This window comes from Paramormyrops kingsleyae, chromosome 17, assembly GCF_048594095.1.
Source record: "Paramormyrops kingsleyae isolate MSU_618 chromosome 17, PKINGS_0.4, whole genome shotgun sequence".
Taxonomy (NCBI): domain Eukaryota; kingdom Metazoa; phylum Chordata; class Actinopteri; order Osteoglossiformes; family Mormyridae; genus Paramormyrops; species Paramormyrops kingsleyae.
Genome location: NC_132813.1, coordinates 2,321,126 through 2,348,465, shown reverse-complemented (window position 1 = coordinate 2,348,465; position 27,340 = coordinate 2,321,126). Strand labels below are relative to the sequence as shown.

Below are 27,340 nucleotides of genomic sequence, written 5' to 3'. Positions count from 1 at the left end.
AACACAGTCTTACCCAAAATTGGTCCCAGCCAGTAGACAATGGAATATTCCATGAAGGTGTGTCCTTCGCAAGCGAACTGCGTGGAGAAAGCTAGTGCTGGGTTGAACACAGCACCAGTGAAGCGACCACCTGCACAAGTCCGAACACAGGGAGAGTCACAGAGAGCCTCAGCCCCAGTCAAACAACAAAATATGACATTCAGGCCTCAAGAACTAAGATAGTAACTCGAACTTAGCTGGGTCATCATCTACTCTGAAAATAGCTTTAAGTAACCACTCATATTTCCTCTAAACCAGATTATAGAACCAGGTTTAGTCCAAAAAAGTTAAATTATACCAACAATAACCATGAAAATAAATGGACTATATGCTATATGCAACATGAAATAACGTTTCTCTGTCATTTCAGCTGGTTTCCCACATATCTGAGGACTGCGCTTCGCAAACAAACATGAGCGACACTATTTCACCTCTCACTTTCACAGCCACTAAGAGATCCTTTCCGTAATTAAATGCAACATCTACGGGGCATAAACAGATGTGGTGAATTGTGTTTTGTGACCTACATTAAAACTAGCGTTACAGTCACAGCACAACTAAGTTAAACCAATATCATGTTCATTAACGGGTATTAACCGGTATATACCAACCTGCATAGACGAGCGTTGTGATGACCGCAGCTACTATATGGACCCTGTACTTCACATCGGTCTCCTTGAAGCACGTGAGAGCGCTCTGCACGGCGAAAGCGCAGCCCAGCTCCACGGCCGCGGCGGTGGGCAACGTGCCGTCAATCGGACTCTGGCACTGAAATCGTAGCGACCTGTGCCGGGCGTGCAGGTCGTACAGACCCAGAGCCCATAGATAGGGCGCCGCTGAACGTGCCACCGCAGCCGCCAGGAACTGGCAGGCGATCCGCCGCAGGGCGCCGCTGCCGCTCAGGCTGCGCCGGTAGACACTCTCAAGTGCGCCGGAGGGGTTGCATATCGCCCCGCTGAAAGTCAGTGCGTGGACCACCGAGATGAGGTAGGTGAGAGTAAGCATGATCCGCGGCTCGGTCCGGCCCAGCTCGCCGAGGAGCTTCAGTTCCTGTGTGCAGGCGCAGAGCTGAAACGTGGAGATGACCTCCACGGCATAGGCGGCACGGTGCGCCAGCAGCTTGGCGGCCGCCCTGCGGCTCGCTTCGCTGAGCAGCACCACGGCAGTCAGCAGCGCCAGGGACGCGCACAGATCAGCCATGCCGGTGCGCTGCGCTTCTCCAGTCCGCGTCGGAGTTCGCACTTCTGCAGTATATCCCCTTCCCGCATCGCGGAAGTACTGCTCCTGTGGCCAGGAGAGGGCGCAGTTCAGGCGGTGAGAGGTTTGCGGGGCTTCCGATGTACCACGATTTATTGCCCCAATCAGAAATACCAAGCAAACTAATAAAATGAACTAAATAATAGCCTGAAAAAATATAAATACTAAAATAGACAATAAAATGAAAATTCAGCTTTTTTCATAACCAGTGCGATGAGTTTTTTACTACATGACGTGATGAATATAGTCAGTAATTAAGATATTCAATTTCGAACTGGAGGCTCTCAATGTAGGCGGAGCTTATCCCTCACCTGGGGGAATTTGGATAAATATCAGGGGAAAAAATACTTCCGGTCAAAACTACAACATTGTTATGTTCCTAAAAGTAGTCGTACTAATAAGCAACATTAAGCTGTGTTGGAATGTCATCCCAACCAGGGCCCTTGTATGCTGTCCTTCCTGGCAACGGTTCTCGGATAACCTAACCACCACCCCCCCCTGAGTGACAGGGGCCCTAAAAAATTAGCAAAATAACTGGATTGGTTTGGACTGGGGGGCCTAATATGATATGCTTTCATGGGGCCCAAAATCTCTAGCAACGCCCCTACTCATGAGCAGGGGTGGCCAATCTTATCCGCAAAGGGCTGGTGTTCTGACAAAATATCCTACCTATCGAGACATACTGTCGAGCCTTTCTGCGCATGTGCAGTTCCACCGTCTTTGGATTAGTGTTATGTTTTAGGGGTTAGGGTTAGTGTTAAGGTAAGGTTTTAGGGGTTTTTGGGGGGTTAGGTTTAGGGTTAGGGTTAGGGCTATCGATTAGCACTACGGTAGGATGTTTTGATAGAACACCGGTGTGTATGCAGGTTTTTGGGATAACCTGTAGGTCAGCTGTTCAAACCCAGATGTGAGGACTCTTCAGCCAATCAGTCCTCTAATTAGTAATCTAATTAGGGCGTTGCAGCGAAAACCCGCATACACACCGACCCGGCACATGACAAACTATCTGAGACCACCAGCGAAGGGTGCTGAACTTTAACAACCATAACAACAACACTAATAATAATAATAATAATAATAATAATAGCAATAACAATAATATACTAACAACAATATTTTTTGTTGTTGCTAATGATATATTATTTTTGTTGTTGTTGTTATAGCTCAATCAATTATTTTAATTTCAGTATACATTTCCTTGTCAAATATGCCAGCACACAAATGTAGGCTATTGTTTTATGTACCATTTTGTAGCATAAGTATAAGCAGATATGACTTGCATTTCTTTGTGAAATGTGTGATTGATAACATCCCATTAACTAATCTCCGTTCACATTACGTCACGTTACCTATATGAAAAATCCACGAAAATGACGTAGTGCAGGAGCGTCACCCCCGGTTGGCACCCAGAAGCTCCATCCATTTACGCACCGGGGATCCGCCTTCTCTGGCAAAGACGGACCGGCAACAAGATCAATTGCTGGAAGGTGGGATCTGAGACTGACCAGTTGCATACTGGTGCATTGCGTGGTGGGCGGGCGTTGCTATGTAGCAGGTTCGGATGTGCCTGACAATAGCTGGAGACTGGCAAGTTTGTGGGGGGGAAGAAAGGGGACTGTCGGCCGAGCGAATCAGACGCGTGTGCATGAGTGCCGGACTGGGTAATCGCACCGGGAATTCCCTACAGCAGTACCGGGAAGGAATCGGCGAGCGTCTGCAGGTCAGATTTCCCATATTTTCCATTTTCACCCTCCTTCAGTTTTTATGTACCGATCAAGCTCGGTGCGGTCTGCCTAGTCTCGCCTTAGTGTGAGACTTACAGAAGCCGCATGAGAAAAGGGGAGGGAGGGGGGGGGGACCAATTCTTAGCGAACATTAAACAGTGGTGGGAAAATGCAGGCGGTTAATTCATTTCACGGTGCTGCCGATCGCGATTTCAAGTTTGTTTTTAGGGCGATGCCCCCTCACACTTCATGCGCATTTTCACGCCTTGCGTCTTCTCGCCAACTCTTGCTGGTGTACAGTATGCAGTGACAGTATCTTGTTAGTCGCTTGAAATTACATTTTCCCCTCTGGTTGGTTGCCATTGGTAGTCGGTTCACATTTAGTCAGTATATAAATATAAATAAAGCTTGCTTGTGTTTAGATCATGGCTGTTCCTCTCACTGTACTAGTGACCAGTTCAGACAACTATATAGGTATATCTGTTAACTACAGGAGCCTTAACTGTATAACATAAGGCTTACCATGTGAAACAGTGTGAGATATGGTCTGTGTATGTAGGTGGATTTCAGTTTGGCCAGATTGATGTGTTGCGTCTGCCAGACCCGAAATCCTGCTGAATTGTGCAGCCTCTTTTTTCCATGATGCTCATTTTTATACCTCTGATCCGGTAAAATATACATTAGTGGTTTGCATGCTGTACTCGGTAGTGTTGGGGCACTTTTGCAGCGTTTCAAAGTGCGCTGCAAATTCAGATGTACACTGTGCAGTTCTTCTGGGCTGAAGGTCCGGAGTTGATTTCGATAATTTCTCTTTGTTATTATAGTTTAGTACTAAACTAGTACTATGGTCTGGTCTGGGCCAGTCACCCCCCCCCCCCCCCTTTACAATGTAGGCGCACAGAAGACGCGTGTTTTTTACTACATATTTTTGCACAGTCAGGTCAAGTATTTGTTATGATTATAAACTGTATTTTGAAATATGAATTTCAGTTGACCGCAGATACAAATGAAAGCTTGTTCCACGAAAGCGGACGTCATTAAAGCAATATCAGTGTCAAAATGTTTTTTTTTTTCGTTTGTTTTGTTTCTTTTTGAGTGCACGTTTTGATCGTAAACGTTAAATTAAAAAGACCACACTATCCTCGGATATATGACTGGATCAACAGCGGTGAGATGAGCACCAGCCGTAACGCACGTAAACTTAGCAAATGGGGTATAAAACTAGGGGAGGGGCATTTTCAGGAGGGGTATTTGCAGGGAGGGTACAGGGTATGTGGGTCACCTGACGCGCCTCTTCATCCACCATGCCGGAGCTCATGGTTCATTAGAGAGGTTTGCACTTTGGACTTATTAAACTGCATCCACTGGATTTGGTCCAGGTGCATGACAGCAGCTTTTTCTCCACGGAAGGTGAGTTATTGGGGACAGTAATGTCCGAACATTACACACCTGTACCTCCTATGAGGAAACGCATGGCACCGGTTTTGCGCCGTCTCTTAACGGTTTACCGCTGAGGAAACGTGATCATCAGCCGCTTAAATCCTTTGTGAGGCAAAATCCTGAAACGCTGACGCCCCCGTGCTCGATAAATTTTCACTCTGTTGTTGTAGATGTTCTTCTTTTTAATTACCGGGTTTTCCAAATGGACCGAGGCAGTCATCACTTTGAGACAATGAGTCAGAATGACGTGATTTGTGTCAGTTCTGTGTGTGTGTGTGTGTGTGTGTGTGACTGCAAGCACCACCGATCAACTGCAAGTCCTCAGTAAGTAATGTGACTGGTCAGGGTGGGGGGCAAACAGCGATCAGCAGGCCAGGGGCATGGAAGTAACCGACCATGTGTAACTCAGTGGTCTCACTCCCTGGTCGGCCATGTGGTCACTGCGACCCCCCCCCCAAAACCCCAAGGTGCGTACAGTTGGGGAGGGGGGAGAGTAAAGGGCTGGGTTCATGCATGAGTCTGACTTCTAACATGTTTGGAAGACGGGAAACTTCCACACCCACTGAGACTTCAGCGAATGAGTTCGCCTTCATATTAAAATCTTCGAGGTCATGATTCTGTTCTGTTCGGCTGGGGGTCAGCGAAGCCATTAACTCAGTTCCAGTCGAAGTCCATGTGGCTCGTAGGCAAGCTTCACCACCGGCGCCCCTCCAGAAGATGCCGCCCTAGGCGTCTGCCTATATCGCCTAACGGGGTAGTTGGCACTGTCTCAGCTACACAAACGGTCATGCCCAGGCCAGTGGGGTTATTGTGTGTCCTGGGAGGTATTTCAGCAAGACCATCCACACAACAGGTCTGGATCTCATGTCCATCTGAGTGTCCAAATACGTGAAAATGCCTAGCTTGGGGTCTTGCCACGTAGGCATGAACGTGGATTGTAACCTGTCATTGATACTCTTGCGTTTTATTTATGCTAAATGACTAAATAACCCCCCCCCCGCCCCCCATGGGATTGTATCCTCTTCTCTGCTTATATATATCAAAGCCCCCCCCCCCCCCCCCCCCCCCCCCCCGGTTGTGTGTCCCGCGTCGCTTGTAATGTAGCTGAAGTCACTGTTCTGTCATTGTTTGTAATGTTATCATCTATAAATACCCCCTGTGGGGCTTTACACTGGTAATGTTGACACGTCCACCCTCCTTCAGAGGAGTCCGGCTGCCAAAAATCACTTCTGCACTTCCTCTTCCTCCTTTATTCCTCCCTCATCCCACTTTATGGGTCATTTTAAGGTGGCCTGATGGAATCATGGCAAGGGATTTCGTCTACTCTTGTTATCGGTGCGTCTCAGGTCTGAACTACCTTAACTTTCAGTCTGCACCAAAGGAGCACTTAAATGCCCCTGAACACGCAGGATGTGTCAGTCATCCCTGGAGCATAGACTAAACACCCCCCCTGGGTGGATTAAATTGCCTATAGGAGGTTTTGGACACAGAATTAACCAGAAGGTTGCTGGTATGACACTCCGGATTAGCCAGCTGTTCTGGCTTCCAGTTAATTAATTTGGAGTTTCACAGAATTAATTGTTCTGTGTTTTAAGGGTGTGAATGCGGTAAGCTGAGTGTTCGTGTCCATCGTCAAGCAGTCTAAATGCTGATTAACTAGGTGGCACTCTCGTGCAGGAATGCCTTCCCAGCACAGCGACAGGCCTCCTCGTTGGAGGCCTCCACTGAGATTTGGGCTTGCTTACTCTGTCCCCTTCACCCAGGAGAATAATGTTGCCAAGTTAGCCGTGCCAAGTTAGTTTCCCCTCTGAAAGGTGGTACTTCCCATTGGAATGCTGGGGAGCACCCCTCCCCCCACCCCCACCCCTGACTCAGCCTAGGTTACCCTGGTTACCGGAGACGGTAGTTACGTTGATTGGTAAATGGAGATGTTAGCCTGGAGATGAACGATGACTCGAGGACAGTAATCTTACTCAGGAGTGCAAAGATCACTGCACCATCTTCTGTAACCAGACACGTGAGGTAGGATCTATGTCCTGTGATTGGAGGCAGTACTGATAGGGAATGGCTCAGTGCCCCAGTCCGAAGAACAGGGAACAGGCGGACAGGGAGCAGAGTGCTGAGATCGAGACAGGAGAGGCGGATGATTCCCTGACCCCAAGGCCCTGAAGTCGTCCCCTTCCTGCCCTATGATGTCACCTCGCCTGCTCACATCCTAGTCTGACCCTGTGGTGTAGCACTCTTGCAGAAGAGTGTTTTCACCAACAGCCTAATGTAGATCACATTTGTGTTTTATTGTAACTTCTCCCCGCTGAGTAATTCAAGTTCTTCTACACCTCCTGCCTCACCCTCCCCCCCGCTCCCGCCCGCTCCCCCCCGCTCCCGCTGGCCCAGTGAGAATCCTGGCTCATCACGGTCGGCGTGACCTGGAGTGACCCCTTGCGATGTCACAGCCGCTGAGCCGCTGTTTGGATCAGGGCCTTATTAATGCTAAGCTGGGCTAACACTGTCAGAACGCTGGCGGGGGTCCCTTTCACTCCCCGTGACAAATGCCTCCCTTGGTCCGCATCTCTGAAGCGGCCTCTGAATGGATTGGGGAGGTTCTGTGTTTTTTTTGTTTTTTTTTTTACATGGGAAGAGATGTTGTGCCTGGAGGCCAGTGTAACTTCTGAAGGTCATATTAATCAAAATGTGACTGATGTGCGTCCCCCCCCCAGCTGATTTAAATAGTTCTGCTGGCTGCTCTTTTGCCCCCCCCCCCCATCATTAGGGGTGTTTCCGTAGAAAGGCCAGCCCTACAGACAGACCGCCGCTCCTTTGCCACCTGGAGCGCCCCGCTGCATTGTGGGATACATGTTTACCCATGAATACAGCTGGTTAAAAGGTCTTTTTCTTCTCTCGACAAGTTTAATTGAGGACTTCCTCATGCGATTCTATTGTTTTCTAGTCTCTGTGAGACATACAACTGCTGATAAACCATGTATAATTAAAGTAAAACACAGAGGAACCTATTTCCTGATGTGATCCATGGTGGGGGGGGGGTGGCAGGGGCATTGGGCATTTCACAAGGTAAAAAAGGGCACTTTGTCAAGTCAGTGTCTGCCTGGTACTACAAACTTCACTTCTTTGCCTCCTCTCTCTCCCCCTTTCATCCTCGTAAGGGAGACGCTTGTGCCCCCCCCCGCCCCCCCCACCTGACAGCAAGCTGCTGACGGAAGGAGATCAGCTTTGTGTAATATTCCATGAATAATGGAGCACTCTATTTCAGCACAGACACTGCATTGTGCGCCCCTCCCTCTGAGTGTGTGTGTGTGTGTGTGTGTGTGTGTGTGTCGCACAGGCCAGATCGTGCATCCCTGATAGATGTTGGGGTTCCGTGGGGGAGTGTCTCTTGGAGGCAGATTAAGGCTGGACGGCTGTCTGGCACCGTGGGGGGATCCCAGTCCCACCATTCAGAGTCCAACAATGACAGACGGATGAAAGGAAATGGGGAGGAGTGCCTCAAAGTTTAGTCGGTGTGTGTAGGTTAACTGAGCTGTTGGGGGGGGGGGGGTTGCCATAACGATGGAGCGCCCCCCCCTCCCCCCCCCCAGCTTCATGGCCCTGTTTTATGGGTCTTTGCATGGGTCTAAAAGCTTGGCCTTGGCTTTAGGGTCTGCATTATTGACAGGGGCTGACGCCGGAATGTCCCCCCCCCCCCTCCCATTACGTTTGCATTAAGCGATTCTCATTAGGAGTAATAAAGCAGGAAGGCATCTCCCTGGGTGGACGCTGCCGCCCCATTGCATTGTGGGAGTGCATGTGGCCATTTCCACGTGAGTGTCTTTCATGGACACGGTCGGCTGCCTCCTCCTCCTCACCCGGTAGAATCCCCCCGAGTTTAAGCGTTGACAGTGATGTGGCTCTTTTGAGGTTAAGCCTGTCTGTTAATTTGATTTTTTTTTTTTCTTTTCGCTTGGCAGGCTGCTAATTGACGTTAGCATGGGGAAGTTCCCAAACTTACCTTTGGGACAGAGAGCCGGGATAGGGGGAGGGGAAATGGAAACTTTCAGAGGGATTGATCCAAAGTCATCCGCCCGGCTGGGCTGTTTGCTTGAGAGGCGTGGCGGACAGGGCTGGCACGGCCGGGACCATATTGAAGCATATCATGAAACTGCAGGTGATTCATCTGTGTCTGCATGGGATCCTGCAACATGACCGATTTCCCTCCCCATCTGCAGCCACTGAGTCAGATCTGGACGAGATCTAATGGATCATGATCCACATCGTCTACGGTAGATTCTGGCCCTCTCCAGGACTAGGCAGGATACTTAGTGGACCCTGAGTCCTGACACGTGCAGGGAGGTAGCAGGCCCGCTTTTACCGTGAGAACCAGTGCTCTGCCAAAACAGGTAATTAAATACAATGATAAGAATATCAGTCATAGAGTTATAAAGGTGTAAGATCAGACCAGACCTTAAGGTCACATTGTCAGTCCTGTGTGAGTCACGGTTACCGTGACGACAACACTGAGGTCAGCGGGGACGTTGACTCTTTAAGCCAGCCGACCAATGACGTGTTTACTTGTTGGTGCAGTGGGGGAGGGATCCACTCAGGTGAGGAGGGGGCTGTCTCCACTGACATAGTCTCCCCCCCATGGAATGTCTGCACCCAGCATCACATTTCCTGGCGGGGCTGCCCTAGGGGCAGACAGCAGGGTTCGGGCTGCTGGGGAGGCACAGTAGCCGGTTACCTGACATAAAGGAGCTGCCCCACCCTTCCTAAAGCACAAACGCTCCCATTGTTGCGAGAAGCTCCCATTTCAGCCGTCTCTCTGCTCCATCTCCAGCTGCCCCTTTGAAGCAGCAGCTCAGTCTGCACTGCATGTGACCTTATTCTTTGGCACGCACGAACACATCAGAGGAGTTTCTCTTGCATGATTTTCCCCTTCCCACAATGCCGTTCGGTGTGCTGTAGATGGAGGATCTCGCCCGTTCGCCCTGGAGCCTGGCATGGGAATGGTTACCTTGGTGTGCAGACTGTAAAGGAGACTGGGATGAGCCCGAGGAAGTCCAAAGGTTATTTCAGAGAAGCAAGGCTGTCTCTGCGTGTCTGTGACTGGACCCAAACGCAGAGGGAAGTTCTGAATGGGCCTGACTGAGTGGTGCTGGACCAGGTCATGAAGACCGGCGTTCTGCAGGTTAATGGCAGCTACACAGACGCAGCTGGACCCCACAGACCTACCTGCACCTCGTAACTGCCCATCAGCTCAGATGCACAGGCGTGGTGCAGACCATCACTCTCCCTGATGGTAGTCATTTCAGTCCCAGATGAAAGAGGGGGGACCCTGAGATTACTATGGTGGGGAGTGGGAGTGGAGACGTCTCCCAGGAGGGACTGGGAGGAGCAGTGCTTGTGACCCCCCACCCCGCTATATTGCCTTTTGATTAGTGGTGCTTGGGGGAGTGATATAAAGAGAACCTATAAATACAGAATCCCCCCCCCCCCCAGCACAGAGAGCACCTGGTACCATATTAGCGGCCCTGGGGACCCATTTCTGTGTGGCACCATCATAATGGGAGGTGGATGGGCGCCGAACCTTACTGACCCGATTCGGGAGCGAGGGAAGCCCCAAGGAAACGACCTGCCCAGAGATGCAGGAAATGGACACATGAAGCCTGGCTAACGGTCAGCGGTGCGCTAATGGCTGCCAGACCGCGCGCATGTGCTGCATGGGGCGGGGGGCACGGGTGCAGCCCATTGGTCAGCACCGGCAGGCAGGCGGGGCATGATCTCAGCAAAGCGCTCCTTAGTCCTGAGGATTACCTTAAATACCAGGAGACAGGCTCAGCTTTGAAGGGAAGCAGGTAGCTACTGATTCGGAGCTGAGTGGAGAGGGTTAGGGATTCCGGGGGGGGGGGAGTGTAACTTAACCTGAGGGGATCCAATAAAATATTAATATTTATACTAAATGTATTAAATAGCAAAGTTTGCAGAATGTTCTGGATAAAAAGGGTATGTGCCCCAGCTCCTCCCACTCACCCCAACCACACAAAGGGTACTCACCCCCCCCCCCCCCGACCCAGAACTCCTTCTGTTTGCCAAGGTCTCCCTTGCTCTTTCTTTCTCTTTTCTCTCTCTCTTTTCCTCCCACTGGGTGCCCCGCTCTCTCAAGCACCCCAGGCATCCCAGGGAGGGGGGGGCGGGGGGCTGGGGGCTGGGGGCAACCACCAGCAGGTGAGCGGCTGGGGACCAGGGATGACGCCCATTCACATGCAGATCAGGCCGTCTTCAATGCCATCTGCTCTCTGCCTTCTTATAGGTCTCCTGAATGCCCCCCCCCCCAAATAACTGACCCATCCAATCAATTGTTAATTATAAATAATGAAACACAAGCTGAGTGTTGCCAAACTGCTATTTAACCAGAGCAGCTCTGCCCTCTGTCCCCTGAAAGCAGAGCCATGTGAGTGTGAGTTTCCTGTGGACCCCCATGGCACGAATAAACCCCCCCCCCCCCCACCGGGGAGTGTGGGTAGTTAATGGAGGACCCTGTCCTGTCTCCTCCCCACATCTCGAAGTGGGGGGGGGGGGGTTGCAGTGTCCTGAGGGTCAGGTTCCCCCTCCACCTAACCTTGTTGGTTGGGGCGTGCCTGTCACACCTCCGGCATGTCAGCCGTGCTCATGAGCGCCATCTGCAGGACGAGGCCTTCCTCTTTGATCTGAGCTGCTTTGGATTCCAGTCTTCTGCACGCTACGCGAAGAATTTCTTTTTGTCTTTCCTCTTTTTGTCTGGAAGTGTGAATACGTTTTGATCTGAGGGGGACTGTGCGCAGAGTGTATCTCAGTCAGAAACGGATTCCCAATCCTCCTGTGAGCGGCGCTCCATCGCACCTGGATCGCTGAGGGTTTTGGGGTCACCCCCTTCAATAAGGAGGTACGCATAATTGTAGTTCTTTGCTTTGTTGAATGAAAATGAGGGAGGGCTGGGTAGATCTCCATGGGTCCACTCGGGGGGGCGGGGTCCCGTACTAGGAACGACGCATCCCGGAGGCTGATTTATGGTAAAATATACATTTGAAGTTGTGCCTCCCTCCTCCGCCGTGTCTTCCTCCTCGTCCCCCCTGGGCGTGTTTTGGGGGAAGCACCCATGCCCCATTGCAGTGACTTGTCTCCCCACAAGCTTTGAACATCCCGACATGGTGTGGAGTGTCACTGGACAGGGGAAGTGTTCTGAAGGAGCGACCCTGGGTCCCCCCTCTGGGTGGAAGGTGGGGCCTGTAGGGCCGAGTTTCTCACTCCCTATGGACGGCGGCCGCCTCCTCCCGCTGCGTCTGCCTCGTGCGCATGGCCGCCTCTTCCCGCTGCGTCTGCCTCGCACACATAGCTGCCTCTTCCCGCTGCGTCTGCCTCGCACACATAGCTGCCTCTTCCCGCTGCATCTGCCTCGCGCGCATGGCTGCCTCTTCCCGCTGCGTCTGCCTCGCGCGCATGGCCGCCTCCTCCCGCTGCGTCTGCCTCGCGCACATGGCCGCCTCTGAATCTGCATGAATCGCGGTAAACTGGAGCCCCGCTGTCGCTCGTTATCTCCGGGTGAAGGATCTCCCCCCCATGCTGTTAACCTTTGTTATGCTTCCCCAGAAGATCCGCTTGATCAGGTGACACACCCCCCCCCCGATACCGCTGCATACACATGTGAAATCATAAATCCAGAAATCCATAAGAATGATAACAGTATTACCCCCCCTCCCTACAGTCATGGAAGGAACGGGCTAGTAATCTTTTGTTTGGGTTGGGTGGGGCTGCTTTTTTACTACATGAGTACACAGCTGTTCTTGGGGAGGGAGGGTGGAATAGACCTTTGGCGTTCACTCGTGCCCCCCTACCCCCAACTGGTAACATATTTATTTGTTTAACAAATGCTTTTATCCAAAGTGACAGACAATTAAGCCAAGCCGGTCATTGAAGCAATTTGGCGTTAAGGTTCTTGCTCAAGGGCCTAGTGGTGATGTCACTCAGACCCAGGGATCTGAACCAGCGACCATCTGATCAGACACAGCAGCCGCACAGCGCCCCCCTGTCATCACTCTGTGTCGGGACCTTCGGCAAACGTCTGTCTTTAAATATTAGATTTTTCTAAATTCAAGAATGACTTGCATCTCTATATCTCTTATATCCCCCTTCCTGAAGCCAGTCTGCTTTATTAAAGGGTAATGTACACCCTCCCACCCCCCCCTCGTGGACCTGAAGCAGCCACGCTTTGGTTAGACGCCCAGTTCCCTGCCCCTGCGGTGTGGGACTCTGGCCAGACCCTCTTGCTCCTCACACATATCTGTGTGCATGTGTTTCTGTGTCTATGTGCGTGGGTGTGTCTCTGTGTGTGTGCATGTGACTGTGTGCCTAGGCGTGTGTGTCTGCTTGTCTGTGCGTGTGTCTGTGAGTCTGTATATGATGCCGTTGGTCTGTCTGTCCATTCATCCATCCTGGCATGGTCCTCCCCTCTCGCCGCACACCTTGTCGCCGAATGTGCGTTTGCAGACTGATCCCAGAACAGGCAGAAGCTGCAGGAGGTTCGGTGCCATGAGCCAGCAGTAAAAGAGGTTCTGGAAAGCGGACCAGCACACAGCGGGCCATCAGGACAGAGAGGGGTCATGTCACCACAGTGTTTCACCGAGTGCATCCCAGGTTAAATAATATGGTTCCTCCAGCTCCTATACATACACAAATATATACACAAGCACAGTGTGACTGACAGGAGCCCTGAGTCATACCCTGTTCTATGGCTTTATTCTCACACCTCTGTCAGACAGTACAATTACATGGACACTAAGATAATCGAATTATTTTTAGTCCGACTAAAACCGAAATTTTAAACTGCATGTAAACACGTTAGTCCGACTGAAATCGTACTAAATGGAATTGTTCGTAGTTGGACTAAGACACCCAGACAACGCGACTGGGAGTCGATTTACTCCTTCATGCGTACGTTCAATCGCACTCAAGCTAGTGTAGACGCTCTGCGCATGCTCAACAGTCCCCCACTCCCTGACGTTTGACCCGGAAGTAACAGAACAGGCCGGTACTTTGCATAGATATAAATAGATGTTGCATAGATGTTTATATCTATGGGTACTTTGGAGCACAGCAGACGTGCGATATTAATACAAACATTGCATAAGCACATCAAATTCTTACATCGCTAATCAGCCAAATTAAGATCAGACTTTTTATTACCTTCAATTTGGTATGGATATTGTAGCGCATTGAGTTTAGGTCTCGCTAAAACATTTTTACTTTGTCATAGGAAAAAAACCTAGCAAGTTTTGCAATTTTTATGATAATATTTGAAAAATTTCCAAGAGCTTGCTGTCATAGTATATTATACAAAATTATTTATGCTGTCCTGATCTTGTTGTATCTGTTCTTCCGACCAGATTGCAATTAAACCTTGCATCACTTCATTTGCACGCGCATCGATTATTATTTTAATTATTTTTTTACGTCTATGACGTAATAGGTCAACTGGAAAAAGCCCGATACTAACAAGCTGAAAGGAGCCATATCGCCACCTACTGCAGTGGAGTCAGACTTCGCTCAATAAATCGTTTCCCCTCCCATGTATGTATACTGGGACAAGGACAGTAGTCCCATTAAATGGCGTAGTCGAGCTATAACTGTAGTAAGACTTAGCTGTGCATGTAAACGCAGTGATTGTGGAGCAGTGCTTAGTCTTTACCTGCAGACCCCCGAAGAGCCCAGCTACTCTGCTTTTTTATGTGTATTTTTAAGGAGAGTGACTCTGCCTTTCCACCTGCTGAATCCTGAGGCCTATCTTAATCATCTGGGTTTGTGTGTGCCCCCCCCCCCCATTTTGTGCCATTATCTGTGTCTTGGCTGAAATTGGCAGGTTTAAGGCCAAATTTCCTGCCCCCCCCCCCCTCTGAATTCCTGTTAGATGCAGAAATAGGGGAAGGCTGTGTAAATTGTGAGTGTGTGTGTGTCTGTCTGTGTGGGAGGGGGTAGGGTTTGAATCATTGGGTTAACTGCTCCTGTATTAGGAAATGGTGGCTTTAATCCCCCCCCCCCCCCCGGTACCATGACACAGCAGTACAGAAGCTGGTCAGAAACTCCGGTCTGACATCAGCGTGGTCAGCTCTGCCCCCCCCCCCCCTCCATGCCCCACCCCTTTGTCCCTTTGTTTGAGGGTGGTGTGGTGTGAACCTTTATTAGCCCTATGCTAATCATTCTGTGGGTTCCAGCTGCTGTTTCTTCTAAAATTAGAGCAGTTTACAGTTTGGGTAGGCATGGGTGGGATGCGGTCGCCTTGGAAACATCCGGACTTGTGAAACAGGTGAGATAGATGCAGGGGTTGGGGGTGGGTGGGGGGGGAGAGAGCTCGACTTCAGTGGGAATCTTCCTCCGATGCCCTAGGATGTCTTTGACTCGATTTAGCGTGATCTCTGTCAATTGTCAAGGGGGTGGGGCCTCCCTCACTGCCACTTAGTCCCTGGTTGTGAAAATCAGCTCCTAGATGAGTTTGCACCCGGCTTGTTGACGGTGGGAAGTGTGACCAATGAGAGAAGTGGGAAGGACACTGTTGTTTGACCGCTATACTGTTTGGATGGTACTTGCAGCGCCTGGGTTGCTGTCTGTACTGAAACCCACACATCAAGATGGAAGCCTAACCCCAGGTGCAGATATGCTGGGTAGACACACTTTGGAGCGATTCATTTGGGCCGACTGCGTGATTACGATCTCCATAATCACACCACGGGTATTATTCTGCCTGCCAAGGTGAGCGTCTGCATTTTTATTTTTAGTTTTAAATCCTTCATGAGTGTCGGGTGGACAGGCTGAGCTGAAAAAAGGCCCAGTGGTCGGTGTCCCGGGGGAGGGGCGGCATCGACGTGACAAAACTCTCACCCGTGTCTGAAATTGGGGGTGTTGTGTGTGTGTGAGGGGTGGGGGTGTGATGTGGAATTAAAGATGTCGTTTGTTACGGTAAGAGTTCGTCCCTTTTTTGCTGTGTGAACAGCTGTGTGTACAGTAGGAAGTGTGTCCGTGTGACAGGCATGGGGAGGTCACATGACCGCCTTTCCGCCCAGTGGTGGAGCTGTCCGTGGGTTGGCAGGCCTATCGGTGATGAGTCACCTCTGACATCATGTCTGGGGGGCCCAGGATCTCTCTCTCACACACACACACACACACACACACACGTTGGCATAGGTATCTAAATGGGTCCATTCCTTACTTTGGGAACAACCCTAATCCCAATCATGACACCCTTAACCTCTACCCAGCTCTAACCTTAATTATAAGTAACTAAAGAAAATACAAGACTTTTTTGATTGCATTCACAGATTTTTATAAAATTGAGGTTATCTAAATGGTGACCTGAAAAGTAAGGAAGTTTCAAGTTTTACCACACTTTGGGGACATTTTATTTCCCAAATGTGATATATGCAAAGTTATACATAATGTACATACATACACACACACACACACACACACACACTCCTGAATTGCCTACAGTCAACCTGACACATTCTGGAACCTTCCTTACCCGCACTGATAGTTGGGTCCCCAGGGCTGTTTAGCAGTTATCTCTCTCCATGTGAGTTTGGTATCTGCCCAAAGATTATTGAAGACCACCGATGACTTATGATCATTGCATCATGCCAGGGTATAAACAATATTTTAAAAGTATTTCCATGTCACAGAAACTTCCCCAGATGGCCCCAGTTAAACGCCTGTTTTTCTTGAAGTGGTTTCTCCAGGAAAGCTGCGCGGTGGCTTTGAAACGCCGCTGGTCCATGTGTGACGTTCGTGAGCGTGTAAATGAGAGCATCTGTCAGGCGTGCACAGCTACACGCCAGCGGCTTCCCAGCCTTCCCAGTCTTTAATGGGGAACCACTGGGCTCCTGCTCACCGTTTATCTCCAGGGTAACCGGGCGCTTTCTGGGGTCGCGGTGCTCCGCCAGTCCGGGCCAACAGGAACATCTGGCTGGTGACGCGGGGATGTTTCGGGGATGGAGCAATCGCTGGGAGCCGTCCAGTTGGAGAGAGTGGGGAAGCCCTTACACAAGGCCCTCATGCGAGGCCTAGCTGGGCGGGTGGGGCGCTGAAGACAAACCTCAGGGACCAACAGGGATCCCGGCAAGGTGGATCTGGCGAGACTCTGGATTCTTACTGGATTTCCTGTTGTAGTGCTGTAGTGTCCCTCCAATGGCTTCCCTAGTGGACGCCGATTGCTCTGCAGGCCTCGTCTTACACCCCCCCAAATCCTGCCTTCACCGCAGCTCTGCGGGCGTGAAAGCCAGGAGCCTTATGATATCATTCGTTGTGACAGAAGTATGGTAACATTTAGCGCGGATAAAGTTACAAAGTTGAACCTGCAGTTAGTCATTATTCAGAACCTGCCTGCAACAAGTTAGCAGTCTCCTGCAAGCTGGGGGTTTTCTGTCCCCTGGCAAAGCAAGTTAATTACTACGGCATTACTTCATGTGGAAAACCTTCTCATTGGCTGTCCCCTCCCACAGAGCTAGTTGCTGATTGGCCGGCTGTCTGCCTCAGCAGCTGAAGATGTCTGACAATGGGGAGGTGGAGGACAAGCCCCCGGCTCCGCCCATGCGGAACACCAGCACCATGATTGGGGCCTGCAGCAAGGATACCGGCGCCCCCCACCACGGCTCCAAACCCCTGCCCCCCAACCCCGAGGACAAGAAGAAGAAGGACCGCTCCATCCGCTCCATCCTCACGGGCGGGAGTGACAAGAGTGAGAGTCTGGAGACTTTTAGAAAAGGAGCCTGGGGAGGTGTACAGTCCCTGGCTGTAACACAAATAGGCCAGCAGGGGGCATGGTGATTAAGGAGACTAGCCCTGTAACTGGAGTTTGCTATGATTACTGAAATTATTATTATCATCATCATTATTATTGGCTATACTGGCAGAGTGATATGGCTCCCCTTTCTGTACCCTGATTGTGTCCCGCTGACCTCCATGCAGGTGCTGCCTGTGTAGCTTAACAATACACACACACGCACACGCGCACGCACGCACACGCACGCACGCACGCGCACACGCGCACGCACACACGCGCACACACACACACACAGAGTGCCTGTTTTCCTCTGATAGATGCAGAAACCCGTGATGCTACCGTCAGCTGTTTATAATGGGGGGGGAAGGATGAATGTTACAGATACCCCCATAACCAGGGCAGGTGTGAGCGTGTTCAGATGTGTGATGGTTCTCCAGGAACCCCTGGGAATTTGTCTTCTCAACCAGCCTTATGATCCCACTTTCCATCCCTCTTCTCGCTGTCTCTGTCTCCCACTCGCTCCCTCTCTCTCTCCTTTCCTCTGTCTCTTTTCCTCTCTCTCTCCCTCTCTTTCTCTCCTCTCTCTCTCTATGTCCCTCTCATTCCCTCTCCCTCTCTCTCTCTCTCTCCCTCCCCCTCTCTCTCTCCTTCTCTCATCATAGCCAACAAGAAGAAGGAACGACCCGAGATCTCACTCCCATCCGACTTTGAACACACCATCCACGTTGGCTTCGATGCCGTCACCGGAGAGTTCACCGTGAGTTCCCTGCTGCCTCGGGTTATTGGTCCATCTTCCCAAGTTCCGCCCTCCCATCTGTGGATCAATAAACAGCTCACTCTGATATCCGCAGTGATGAACCTTAATTATCTTCAAGCTCTGTCACTCACTCGGTCTTGCAGGCTCTCTGTGGGAACCCTGGCAGGGTCACACTTATTACTGACCTGTGTGTGTGTGTGTGTGTGTGTATAGGGCATGCCTGAGCAGTGGGCTCGACTCCTCCAGACCTCCAACATCACCAAACTGGAGCAGAAGACGAACCCCCAGGCAGTGCTGGACGTCCTCAAGTTCTACGACTCCAAGGAGACCTCCAACAGCCAGAAGTACATGAGCTTCACAGGTGAGTGTGGCCCCCAGAGCCCCCGGAGCCCCCTGTGGGTGATGGCAGCATTGCGCGGGGGCTTTCTGAAGGCGCCGTAATCGCTGGGCCCCCACCAAGGCCTCTCTGAAAGCTGCCACTTTAATTTGACTTTTTTTATCTGCAGATAAAACAGCGGAGAGTTACTGCTCCTCAAATGCCCTGGTGAGTGTGACCCGCCTGGCCTCCTGCACATCCAACCCTGCTGTCTGTCAAGGGTGAGTGGGGGGGGGGCATGTAGTGAATGGGCTTCTCCACCTGAGGGCGCTGCAGAGACAACTGGCTGCCCAAGTGGGGTGGGGACTACGGGAGATAGATTGGTCTGACAACGGCAGTGTTTGTTTGTGTGTGTGTGGGGGGGGGGCTATCTGACTCTTCCTGGCAGCCCTTGAGCTGGGCACCGTGAATCAGCACCTTCCAATTCGCTTCCTGGGTCAGGTGGTAGGACAGCTAGCTGGAGGGCACCCTTAACTCCAGCCCCCCCCCCTACAGGGGCAGGTTTACTTGTATTTGGAGCATAGTGACTCTTTGTAGCCAATAGGGGGCCCCACACAAAGGCATGGCTTGACTGGTAGTAAACACTGATATTGCCCCCATACACACTGCAGGGCTCGAAAGCTGTGTCAGAGACGCCTGTCGTGAGCACGCTCTCTGAGGACGAGGACGAGGATGAGGCCACACCCCCACCCACTGTCGCCCCCAGGCCAGAGCACACAAAATCGGTGAGTGGATGGATAACGTGGGACAGATGTGATCACAGAACCCAGGCCGCCTCCCAGATCGTGCATATGTCACGCCCACAACAGTAGTTTGTGGGTTTGTGGCTGGATACAGCCTTGAGGTCATAGAGAGGGTGATGAGGTTTTACCTTTTGGGCATTTGAATGAAGCTTCACCCGAGTGACGTCAGTGACACAGGGTCAGCCTCTCGAATGGATGCAATGTGGCATGGAAAAAAACACAGAAATTAGTTGAAAAGCAGACACTCACTCATTCAGAGACATATCCCCCCCCCCCCCCCCCCCATGCAAGGCCTGCCCAGTAAACCTGACAGACAGGTGGGCATGGTGAATGCCAGTCTCCGTGGCGATGGAGGGCAGCAGCCACATTGCTTGCCATGCTCTCACAACAACCCTCCCCACTCAGATTTACACGCGCTCTGTGATCGAGCCCATCCCGGCGACGCCCACCAAGGATGCAGCCACATCACCCATCTCCCCCCCAGCAGAGGGTGCCGGCCCCGCCCCCTCTACAAGCCCCCCCCGGAGCGCCGACAAGACCCGGAAGAAGACCAAGATGTCCGACGAGGAGATCCTGGAAAAGCTACGTGAGTCCCCCCCCCCCCACACACACACCAGGACTGTATGGTCTCCTTGGAAACCGGGGTCTGTCTGCCTCCCTCTGCCTCTCGCTCTCATGTGTGTGATGCCTCTCTAAGGCTGTGGTCAGGGTTTACACTTTGGTATCAGTGACAGCTTGCTTTCTCAGGTGCTGCCACTATCCCACAATGCACTGCAGACTGAAACTTCATTGTAAATGACAGCTACTGCATCCACCAGGCATCATGTTGTAATGACGAATAATGGGATTATTACCAACTTCCTGGGCCTAAACATTTCAAATGACAGTTTTTGAGAAGTAAATCGAAGAACAATTCGCTTTTCCCTGCTGCCTGCTAATTGGAGTCCTTTCATTGTAAAACGAGTTTCACAGTTCAATCCTGATTTATCTAACCTGCTGCAATATCGGCTGTAAAAACATATTCACCGAAAATCCATTTGCAGAGATACTTTAAACGTGCATTTATCAAATGCTCCGTTCTACAGATGTGCTATGGTCGCCCTCTACTGGTAAGATATGAAGTGTGGCTGAATGAGGTGTCCAGGTTCTCCCATGACCTTCTCCTGTTTTGTTCTTAGCTTCTGGCTGGCGCTCTGTTTACTCTGATCTAGGAATGTCTGTTCACTGAAAAAGTAATATGGTGTCATCTCCCAGTTACTTGTCTCTAAACTCTTGCGGGGGGATTATTTGCAAACCTCTCCTGGTTTGTCTGTTGTGTTTCTGCCTCCTCTCATGCACGCCAGCTGATCTGCCCTTTGACCCCTACACTTACCCGCCAGTGGTCCCACAGTAAAGTGAAGTAGGTAGTGTGCCCCCTGCTGGGCTGGGTGTGTAATGTCTCTCCTTGTCTCTGAGGAGATTTGACTGCCTTCCCCTTTCCTCAGTGCCTCCACCCTGCCTCCAGCCTCCTTGTCACACCTTCTCTCCCCACTAGGTGGCATCGTCAGTGTTGGTGACCCTAAGAAAAAGTACACGAGGTTTGAGAAGATCGGACAGGGGTATGTCACACCCTCACACAAACTCCCCTCCCATATGGGCACATTCAGTTGTGTTGGGGAGTGGGGGGGTCATACCTTATTGCTTTCCAGATTTAGGGGCTCCAGACCCCGGTCTGTATGATTAATTCCAATCCTGTTTCTATGCCTAGGGCTTCTGGGACGGTTTACACTGCGACTGACATCGCTACGGGACAGGAGGTAAGCAGAACTGAACTGCGCTGAAATGGACTGCAGCCATCAAACATGCATTTTAGTGAAGAAAGAGAAATTTCATTCATAGAGAAAGTGGTGCAGTAGTTATCGCTGTTGCCTCACACCTCTGCAACCTGGGTTCAAGCCTCCGGCAGGGCTCCTTGAGTGTGGAGTTTGCATGTTCTCCCCATGTCGTTGTGGGTTCCCCCCCCCCTCCCCCCATAGGTGTGTGTGGGTGAGTGCATCCTGGGTTGTTCCCTGCCTTGTTCCTGTAGCCTCCAGGATAGGCTCCAGACCCCCCACAACCCTGAACAGGATAAGCCATTTTAGAAAATGGATGGATGGATGGGTTTCAGTCAGGGATCACAATCCTGTACTTTTTCTCATGGACTTTTCAGCCAAGGAAGCAACATCCAGATTCATTACAGCTGCATTAGTTGGTCACTATTTCAGACATCCCAAGTCTCCCGGAAGTTCTCCCGCATATTGATAGCGGCTCCCTGATGCCCGCAAATTGAATAAAATGTCCCGGAAACTAGAGCAAGCACACAAGAGCATGCGCGCGAGACAGTAACGTGTCCACCGCGCACTTGAGAAAATCGCGCGCACGACGGAATGAGAGAGAGAGAGAGAGAGAGAGAGCGTGCGTATGTATGGATCCCTGCGTGTGTGCCTGTTCATGTAGCCCGTGCTAGACAGAGAGCATCCTGATTGGTCTACTTGGCAAAATAAGCCAATCAGATTTCAGTGCGGGCGGGCTTTTATTTAACTTCTCGAGGACCGAAGTTATCGGTTCAGTGGAGCCTTCGAAATTTAGTGTGCTGACTAGAAAAAATTAATTAACAAAAAATTATACATATGGCCAATGTAGAAATTCTCTTGTGTGAAATAAAGTCATTTCCCTTCTTGCCGGGGGGGGGATGTCTGCTATTTATATACCATTTTAAGTCTTTATTAAGTCATGCAGGCCTATATCTGGCCACTAGGGGGCTTAAATCACAGCTATATGTAAAATTCATCAGTTAATATCCCAGGATGAATCTCAATATGCGTAGGGTGACCAGATAATCCATGTCAGGGAGGACACTTTGAGCTACTTCGGGTTTTACAAACTACTTTCAAATTGAAAGGCTCCTGTGCTCGGCTAAATAGCTCAGCTCTTCTTGTGCTTTGACTGGTTTATTTCCTTGACTGAAAGACTCATCCAGCTGTTTCACATTAGCATTAGTGAAACATGCATGATTACAGGAGACTGACCAATCAGCACACAGCAAGAACTCAGTGCTCAAGTGAAATCCAGGTCCGTTTAATTGAAATGGTAATTTACAATACCTGTACTAGCTCAGAGTGTCCTCCCTGACATGGATTATCTGGTCACCCTAAATATGCGTCCTTGACTGTACTTGTGTTTTACATCATCCTCCATTGCCGAAGTCCAGTTCCAATGCTAAGAACAGGAGACGGTGAAAATCCCTGCATGTTGTTCTTTCTCTGCCCTAAATATTAAGGATGCAGCAGCTGCATCTCTTCAAACGAGACTAATCCCATGATTCATTGCACCCCAAGTTTGTTCTTGGAAGGCAAGTTAGAAAGACAGATCATGCCAAAACCCCAAGTGAGATTCACTTCCAGTGTTTTGCAGACTGAGCTGTGCTGGATGCAGTTAGGGTAACGCATCTGCACTGATATTTGGATATGCACAGGTGTACTGAGGGAGAAAGGTCTTCATCCTCTTTGGTTGCGTGATGTCATATTAATTAACGGGGCTGCTGGCGTCGTCTGTTTCCGTTTTAATCCCAATGCTTTACATTCGCTTTATGATGGAGTCCCTGGAACCACCGCATTAACCCACTAAGCTGAGGCTGTTGGGTTAGCATATGAATTATTGATGAGGAGGTGTTTAGGATTAAAAGTGCTACATTTACCCCATGTGATCAATATCCTTGAGCGACTGATGCGGGGGGGGGGACTGCCTTTCTGATGTTTTTAACTTTGGAGGACAGAAAGCCAGTTTCTGGAAGCTGGCCAACACTGTCCAGCTTAACACCAAGATTATTGTTGATCTTGGTGTTAAGTTGGACAGTCAAATCAGAGCCGTAGTTAAGTCCTAGTTTTTACCACTTAAGGTGACTCCAATGTAAAACCTTTTCTTTCTAGCCAGCACTTTGAAACGGTGATCCATGCTTTTATTTCATCCCGTCTGGATTACTGTAACTCACTTTAAGTGGGAGTCAGTCAGTCGTCACTCTCGCGTCTGCAGTTCAAAATGCCGCTGCATGACTCTTAACAGAGACTCGTAAAAGCCTCACTCCACTGGCTGCCTCTTTATTATAGAGTCCATTTCTAAATTCTTCTGTTTGTTTTTAAACCTTTCCACAATCTTGCACCGCCTTACCACTGAGCTCCTCCACCCCGACGCTCCCGCTCCGTCTCTCAGGTCAGCTGCTCAGCTGCTCCTGGAAGGACAGATAGGGCTTTCTCTATCGTTGCACCCAAATTATGGAATAACTTGCCCTGGCACGTTAGTGAGCCCCCTCACTGTCCACTTTTAAAACACATCTTAAAACTCACTTTTATGCTTTGGCTTTTGGCCCCAGCAGGATTTTTCTTTTGTTATCTGACTTTGTATTTGTTTTTATTTTTCTTTTCTCTCTCCAGTGCTCCAATGCACAGCACTTTGTGTCAGCTATGGTTGATTTAAAGTGCTTTATAAATAAAGATGGTATGGTATGGTGGCTCCCTCACAGAAACAGCTCACAATTGATCTCTCTTATCTATTAAATGCTTATAAAGTGCTTTGGGTCAGGGCTGCTGTGCCAGTAACTGGACCTGTTCACTAATAAAAGAGTTTGAACAGTGCATTGATTAAGGCTGACTTGATTGGCTCACACGCTGGCTGATTTTGATTGGCCGCCTGCCTTGGCATTTTAGGTGGCCATCAAGCAGATGAACCTGCAGCAACAGCCCAAGAAGGAGCTGATCATCAACGAGATCCTGGTCATGAGGGAAAACAAAAACCCCAACATCGTAAACTACCTGGACAGGTGAGGGAGAACAATAGTTTGACCGCCAGCACTGTCACAGCGCTGCATGTGGCCTGGAGGTTAATGACAAGTCCCAGCATTCCTAGGTCTCAGCTAATAATGTGGTACCATCAGGGTACCATGTCACACGTCCAGTGTGTCCTGTTATGATGTGATGTGAATTTCAGCATCATAGCTGCCATCTTGCTCACACAGCTACCTGGTGGGCGAGGAGCTATGGGTAGTGATGGAGTATCTCGCAGGAGGCTCGCTGACGGACGTTGTGACGGAAACTTGCATGGACGAGGGCCAGATTGCTGCTGTGTGCCGAGAGGTGAGAAGATCCCCGCCCCATACCTCCTTCCTGCGAGGAGGCCTTAAATAACCAGAAGGTGGCATAATTGTTAAAGAGCCACCCAAATATTCCCCTGCTGTTGTGCTTTTCACACAGTTTTAGTCAAAATCCAGCCATGAAAACTTAAACTTAGCATTGTGCAGATGGTTCTGGAAGATTGTCTTTCTTCACAGTGCTTACAAGCCCTGGAGTTCCTGCACTCAAATCAGGTGATCCACCGTGACATCAAGAGTGACAACATCCTGTTGGGCATGGACGGCTCTGTCAAGCTCAGTGAGTCCAGTTCCTGTTTCCTCTTCTAGAAAGAGAGCCAGTGGACAAAGCGAACTTATTTTCTTGCTCTTGGGAGTTTTACTGACACAATAGTATTCTGAGGGCAGAAGGAAAAATGATTGGTTCAGAGAGATAACCAATCAGATTGTTGAGGAGGTAGGTCTGATAAACTGGAGGAGGCAGGACAAAGACATCTGATTGGTTGGTCCGGCCTCCTCTAGTTGCTTGGACCAACCTCCTCTACAGTCTGATTGGTTATCTCTCTGAACCAATCATTTTTCCTTCTGCCCTCAAAACATTTTTGTGTAAGTAAAACTCCCATGAGCTCTTTTCTTTTGATCAGGATGCCTCCTGTAGAAAGCAGTTGTATTCTGCATTATTGACAGCAGGGGGTGACAAAGGACCGTGGTATATGGAGACAGAATGGTACTGACACCCCCTGTTCCCATGCTCCTTCCCTCCCGCAGCGGATTTCGGCTTCTGCGCCCAGATCACCCCCGAGCAGAGCAAGCGCAGCACCATGGTGGGCACGCCCTACTGGATGGCGCCCGAGGTCGTGACCCGGAAGGCGTACGGGCCCAAGGTGGACATCTGGTCCCTGGGCATCATGGCCATTGAGATGATCGAAGGAGAGCCGCCGTACCTCAACGAGAACCCGCTGAGGGTGAGGGGGGCCTGCGGGGGTGGGGAGACAGTTACCCTGAGCGAGAAATGAATGCTAAACGTTAGATGTCGGCATAGAGTAATTACAATGACATGTAAGAACGCAGGACACACCAAATGTGGCACAGATTCAATGAAGAAACGTCTAGCCTTCATTAACGGGAACATCGCCCCCTGCAGGCACTGTACCTCATCGCCACCAACGGCACCCCGGAACTCCAGAACCCCGAGAAGCTCTCCACCATCTTCAGAGACTTCCTGAACCGCTGTCTGGAGATGGATGTGGAGAAGAGGGGCTCTGCCAAGGAGCTGCTCCAGGTAAACCCCCCCCCCCAGGTGCCTTAGATGCAGATTGTAGTGTGTGTCGTGCTGTGACTGTCTAAGTGTCTGACACTCTGCCCCCCCCCCCCCCCAACCTGCTCCCTCAGCACCAGTTCCTCAGGGTGGCTAAACCCCTCTCCAGTCTCACCCCCCTCATCCTAGCGGCCAAAGAGGCAGCTAAAAACAGCCGCTAGCATCCAGTGGAGGGAGGGGTCCGCTGTACATCCCCTCTCCTTCAACAGGCCCGATCGTCCGCCCGCTGGGAGCCCTTGGGCGGGGTCCCATTTGACCTCCCTCACTCTCTGGACCTCAAGAACCCCCTTGGCAGGGTCCCGAGTTTCAGTCGCCAGACTGTGAATGGACTGCAGACGTCATCTGACCACCAGGACCAGAGCCAGGGGGGGGCGGGGGGCTCATGCATCCTAAAGCCCTCCTGATTCGCTGTGCTTTCGTCCTTTTATTTATGTGGCCCCCACCCTCGTGAAGGTTTTTTTTTTTATTATTATTCTTTACATTTTTCATAGACTGTAGAATAGTGAATGATCAGTGACGTCGGATTCCATTCTATCCTGTTGGGTTTGCTGGGAGTCAGAGAACGAAAGCATGTCGCTTGTATTAAAAAGATGACCTTGATAAAGATGGTAAGGAAAATACTATCACTACAACTACTACTATTACTAATACTACTAATAATGATAAGGCCAAGGTTTAGCTAAAGCGCAGTGTCACATTGGTTGTAAAAATAGTACTGTACAATGATAGCTGCACCTTAAACAGCTTCAAGTGGGGTAAATCCCAGGAAACACGCGCTACAGGGGCTGTAAGAGGTCAGGCGTCCTGTCTGTCAGCGACAGCTTGCGTCTCCTTTAGCCGCAGCTGGAAAATGTCAGCTGTCCGCACACCACAGCTAGGGTGGCTGTCCGAGGGACACTTTCCTTCTGAGTTTTCCTGTTCTCCTCCAGTTTACCTTTCTTGCCTCACTGGCCGTGTCTGGATGCTGGTGGCCTTTCCATGCATGTGTTGTAATATAAACAAGCCTTTTGCTGGTGTAAGATGGGTCACTGGTCAGCCAGTGTGGCTCTGGGCCCTGGAATCAGATGATAAATAAATAGCCCTTAGTAGACAAAGGTACAGATTCTTAATCAGAGGTACAGATTCTTAATCAGAGGTACAGATTCTTAATCAGAGGTACACACTGGCAGGTATTTCTGCTACTGCCATACAGAGATGTCATATTTATTTTCCTTTTTTGATAAATCGTCTGTCTTAAAAATTTTTAAATCAGGCCACAACGTACTATGGTCTGGGTGTAAACTTCCAGTGACCGTAGCCGACTGACTTTTTGAAAGATTATTTTGTTAGAGTGTGAAGTACGCCTTCCTACATGGAAGGCACGCTTCTGCGTTGAAGCATCTTGGGATAGTGGTTGACAGTTTTTCATATCCCACATCGGGTTCGGTGACAGATTCACGTTGTCCAGCTGTTGGTCTGACTGCTGCACTCAGAAAACGCCTCCGAACTGGTGACTAGCGGTCTAAAAATTCCACATGAACCTAGTTGATAGTACAGTGCATCATGGCGCCCATCTTGCGCCCCCCCATAGCCACAATAACAGTATATCTTTTGTTTTTATTCATGTTTTTTTTAATGAGGTATAACAAACTGGCTGTAGAAATACATAAAACAATGATCTGGTGCACACTGGATGTATTTCTGGAACATACTCAAATGTTTCCAAGGAAATGAATGTTTGGAACGAAATAAAATCGCTTTGCATCTGTAA

General features: G+C 50.1%; 2 protein-coding genes across 5 annotated transcripts in view; one reads left to right on the top strand and one right to left on the bottom strand.

Annotated features, from left to right (window-relative positions):
- Nucleotides 1-1,348, bottom strand: part of aqp11 (aquaporin 11) — a 2,394-nt gene extending 1,046 nt beyond the window's left edge. Inside the window, exons 1-2 of the mRNA XM_023792623.2 lie at nucleotides 651-1,348; nucleotides 14-130 (exon numbers count right to left, since the gene is read on the bottom strand). Of these exons, the coding sequence (XP_023648391.1) occupies nucleotides 14-130; nucleotides 651-1,239 (706 nt within the window). The 5' untranslated portion in view covers nucleotides 1,240-1,348. The remainder of the gene's footprint in view (nucleotides 1-13; nucleotides 131-650) is intronic.
- Nucleotides 923-27,340, top strand: pak1 (p21 protein (Cdc42/Rac)-activated kinase 1). Of its 4 annotated transcripts, none has more exons than XM_023792617.2 (15): nucleotides 923-1,026; nucleotides 16,976-17,211; nucleotides 17,919-18,013; nucleotides 18,227-18,374; nucleotides 18,520-18,557; nucleotides 19,001-19,114; nucleotides 19,538-19,718; nucleotides 20,667-20,730; nucleotides 20,880-20,928; nucleotides 23,854-23,966; nucleotides 24,162-24,279; nucleotides 24,474-24,573; nucleotides 25,041-25,237; nucleotides 25,417-25,554; nucleotides 25,665-27,340. In XM_023792617.2, exons 2-15 carry the CDS (start codon nucleotides 17,019-17,021, stop codon nucleotides 25,749-25,751), a joined length of 1,635 nt encoding a protein of 544 aa, XP_023648385.1. In that variant the 5' UTR covers nucleotides 923-1,026; nucleotides 16,976-17,018; the 3' UTR covers nucleotides 25,752-27,340. The 4 variants fall into 4 exon arrangements, with proteins under 4 accessions (XP_023648385.1, XP_023648386.1, XP_023648384.1 ...); XM_023792618.2 differs by lacking the exon at nucleotides 923-1,026 and adding an exon at nucleotides 1,845-2,783; XM_023792616.2 differs by lacking the exon at nucleotides 923-1,026 and adding an exon at nucleotides 2,801-3,016.

Bases quoted from the DNA above. Each gene is read 5' to 3' on its own strand.
- pak1 (XM_023792617.2), top strand. From the start codon at position 17,019: ATGTCTGACAATGGGGAGGTGGAGGACAAGCCCCCGGCTCCGCCCATG. The intron at 18,014-18,226 runs GTGAGTTCCCTG...GTGTGTGTATAG, and splicing joins CCGTCACCGGAGAGTTCACC to GGCATGCCTGAGCAGTGGGC. The intron at 25,555-25,664 runs GTAAACCCCCCC...CTGCTCCCTCAG, and splicing joins CTGCCAAGGAGCTGCTCCAG to CACCAGTTCCTCAGGGTGGC.